General features: G+C 39.9%; 1 protein-coding gene across 1 annotated transcript; it reads right to left on the reverse strand.

Moving 5' to 3' along the window:
- Nucleotides 1-696: 696 nt before the first annotated feature.
- Nucleotides 697-1,632, reverse strand: LOC306640327 (olfactory receptor 8G1-like; the record flags this gene model as incomplete). The annotated part of the gene is made up of 1 exon (XM_079104526.1): nucleotides 697-1,632. The coding sequence occupies one exon, from the start codon at nucleotides 1,630-1,632 to the stop codon at nucleotides 697-699; it is 936 nt and encodes a 311-aa protein (XP_078960652.1).
- Between the last annotated feature and the right edge of the window lie 2,375 nt (nucleotides 1,633-4,007).

Consider the following 4,007-nt stretch of genomic DNA (forward strand, 5'->3'; position numbering starts at 1 on the left):
AGGAAATATGATAAAGTCAACAAGGAACTAATAGGTGGTATTAGCTCTTCTAGGTCCTGGTGGTGTGGTAGTAAGTACAGAGGAAATTTGCATGGAGGTCTCAGTCGGCTCAGTTAAAAAATAAGCAGGCAAGAACGAATGAGAATAAAGGGGGAAAGAGTGTGTATATTGGTTTGAGAACAAGTTGAACATATATATCCATTTTTAACTCAGATTTTAAAGTACTTTTCAAGTTTCTTTAGTAAAAGAGAGAAAAAATAAGATAAAGTATATGAGAGAAAAGGGCAGGAAAAAGAATTTTTCAGGTTGGAGTATCTCCATAACTATGAATTATAGTCATGATATTTATAAGTTTTATGCAGTTTCATATATATGGAAGAAAGAAGGTTGATAATCACTTTTGAAAGATGGTCATTTCATAAACTGAGTTTTGATCAATTATATAGAAGAATAGAAGATGATGGGGTTGGTACTAATGGGGGTGGATAAACACTAACCTTAGCATTTTTTCTAATCTTTGCCTCTGTGATATATATGAGACTAAACTCTACCTAGAAAATGGCATCAAAAAGACAATAAAAAGAAGTAAAAATCTTAGCAAATATGTAAGGATATTTACAAATAGACTAAACTGAACAACATTAGTTCACCCCATGTGGTCATCAGTGCATTAGATCTGATAAACATTACTTCTGTTCACAGGAAGGTTTCCCTGTGTAACATTTTCTTCAGGGCAACACTAACATCCTTATTCCTCAAGCTGTAGATCAGGGGGTTCAGCATGGGCACAATAATGGTATAAAACACAGAGGACACTTTCCCTTGGTCCATGGAGCTGACTGACGAGGGCTGCAGGTACATGAACGCAGCAGAACCAAAGAAGAGAGCAACAGCCGAGATGTGGGAGCTGCAGGTGCTGAAGGCTTTGGCTCTGCCCTCAGAGGAGCGAATGCGCAGGATGCTGGCAATGATGAGGATGTAGGAGCTAAGGATGGTTAGGGTGGGGACAAAGATATTAAATGTGCCCAAAAACAGAATTAGCACTTCATTGACATAGGTACTTGAGCAAGAGAGCTTCAGTAGGGGAAGAAGATCACAGAAATAATGGTTGATCACATCAAATTTGCAAAATTGAACCGTAATCATGCAGGCTGTATGAGCTGATGCACAAACCACACCTATTATATAGACCCCTAAAATCAGGGAAAGGCAGGTCTGGGAGGACATGATGACATGGTAAAGCAGTGGGCTACAGATGGCCACGTAGCGGTCATAGGCCATTGCAGCCAACATGTGACACTCTGAGATGGCAAAAATGAGGAAGAAGTAGAGCTGAGTCATGCATTCAGGGTAGGAGATGATGTTCTTCTCCATCACAAAGTTCACCAGCATTTTTGGGGTGATCACAGTGGAATGACACAGGTCAATTAAGGACAGACTGCTGACAAAGTAGTACATGGGGGTGTGCAGGTGAGAGCTGAGCCCAATCAGTGTGATCATGCCCAGGTTCCCCAGCACTGTGAACATGTAGATTTCCAGGAAGAGAAGGAAGAGGGGCAGCTGGAGCTCAGGCTGCTGTGAGAGTCCAGCCAGGATGAACTCTGTCACTGTGGAATGATTTTCTGTTGTCATGTCCTCTGTTCAGCTTCTGAAGGGGGAAAACAAAACAAAACAAAACAAAACATGCTTGCAGGAGGGACTTCATTATTCTTTTCCATTGACATGTGTGTGCCCCCATATTTCCAGTTTAGATATCCCTTAGTCTTTATATGATTGTTTGGCCTAGGTCAATTAAGTAAAGTGTGTTTCAATTTAATATTTATTAAGACTTATTTTCAAATACTATAAATGTATTTTATATAAAATTTTTTAGTCAACTTAAATGTTTTCAGAAAACTTGACTATTTAGAGAAGTTGAAATAAGAGAGTAAAACTGGCTGAGTGAAAAGTTGAAGAGAGCAAACCCTGACTAAGGGCATCAGCCTTTAATAACAGCAAACTGATTTCTGACACAGGTGAACAGAGAAGTTATTATTGCCAGATTTTTCAATTTTTTATGTAATTATCAAGAAACCTGATAATATTACTTAATTTAAACAATATTTACAACAACCATTGTGCAAATCTAACAGCTGAAGTAGCTCACAGCTAGCTGGTTTGCAGTCTCAGTAACAGATCTGGTACTTCTTTTTTTATTTATTTTAATTAAAAATCATAAATTTACATAGGGCAATGTTGTTTGATTCATTCTGTTATTTTTTCCCCTTTCCCCCCACCCCACCAACCCCTCTTTTCCCTCTATACAGTCCTTCCTTCCTCCATTCTTACCACCCTCCTTATCCCTAACCCTAAACCTAACCCTAACCCTAACACTAACCCCTCCTACATCCCCTTATATGTCCTCATCCGCTTATCAGCGAGATCATTCATCCTTTGATCTGGTACTTCTTAATGTCAAAGATCCTGTGTTCATATTGTGACTCCATCATTATTAATTTATACCCTTGGGCAAGTAAAATACCTTTTTTGGCATCTTAATTTTGTAACTATGTAAAAGAAATAAAAAGGTTACCTACCTCATAGTAAAATTGGCTGAAACCTCAATTAGTTGATGAGCAATGTTATTATCATCCTGATGTTACCTATGAACAATGTATCAATTAGAAAACAAACTCTAGTTACACACTCAAATTACAATAATACACATCTTGATGTCACAACTTTCCTCAATCTTTTGTGAATTGGGATGGAGTTCAAAGCAGAAACATACTTTGGGAAAACATGGAAACATAAATGTTATCTCCTATTGTGTTAAATTATGAACAGACAATCATAGCATATACCAGAGTAAAATTCCAAATGAATTTCTGTTGGGGGCTGTGCCATGTTGGCGGCGCCGGGATGGCGCCTGATCACATTGGCAGTGAGGAGGTTAATTGACATAAGCACACTCAGGTGATTTTCTTGTCCACGCACACAATGTATGCGCACGTGTTCTCTAGCATTAATTGCCTGCTCGGAGCATCTCGCCTAATCTTTGCGTAAGAGGCGTGGCCCTGCTCTCGGCCTCCTGGAGGTGATATAAGCGTAGGCGGAGTGAGACAGAGACGCAGCAGCCATTAGCAGAAAAGCAGTAGAAGAAGGTTCACCCACAGAAGCAGCTAGGACACACTGCGTGGCAGCAGCCAGAGGGAAAAACACGCGGCAGCACCTAGTAGGGAAAAGCAGCGGCAGCAGCCAGAAGAAAGAACACAGCAGCTAGTAGGGACACACAGCAGCCATTAGCAGAAAAGCAGCTAGGACACACAGAGAAGCAGAAGAACTCGCGCGGCAGCAGCAAGTAGGGGCAGCGGCAGAAGGCAGATCGCAGAACGGAGAACTGAGACGCATCACTAGGGCACCTTGGGTGGACGTACCCTTAGTTCACAGTATGCAGGACTTTAAGGCGTAGCAAGTCTCTTCCTCTCAGCTCTAAGCAAAGCCTGTCCTTCTCTCAAAGTCTCTCTTAAGCAAAGTCTCTCTTTCTCTCTGATAAGCAAAGTCTCTCTCTCTCTCCTCTCAAAGCAAGTAAACCTCATTTCCTCTATCCTCTATAAGTAAACAAGCAAGAAAGCAGTGCACTAAAGAGAAAGAAGTGCCTCAGTTTCCACTCCACCACCCATAAGACCCGTGCAAGTTGTTGCTGCAAGTGGTGACAAATATCCACGGATTTTGTACCGCAAAGAGCCAGCAACAAATTTCAAAGGAATTATAAAAAAGGTGAAATGAAAAATAATCTAAAAATTTAGATCATCCTTTTACAATGAAATAGATGTGACAGGCATAATTTTAAAAAAAGACTTAACCTATAAACATCTGTAAGTGAGTATTAAAAAGAAACTTTGAAACCTTGCAATAGTTTAATGTACTTTTAGAAAGGATGTATACACACACACACACACACACACACACACAAATGAAAACAAAAATTGTATCATAAAAAGAATTAATTTGTACTTCATCAAAAA

The sequence above is a fragment of the Sciurus vulgaris genome (genome assembly GCF_902686455.1).
Source record: "Sciurus vulgaris genome assembly, chromosome: 11".
Lineage (NCBI taxonomy): Eukaryota > Metazoa > Chordata > Mammalia > Rodentia > Sciuridae > Sciurus > Sciurus vulgaris.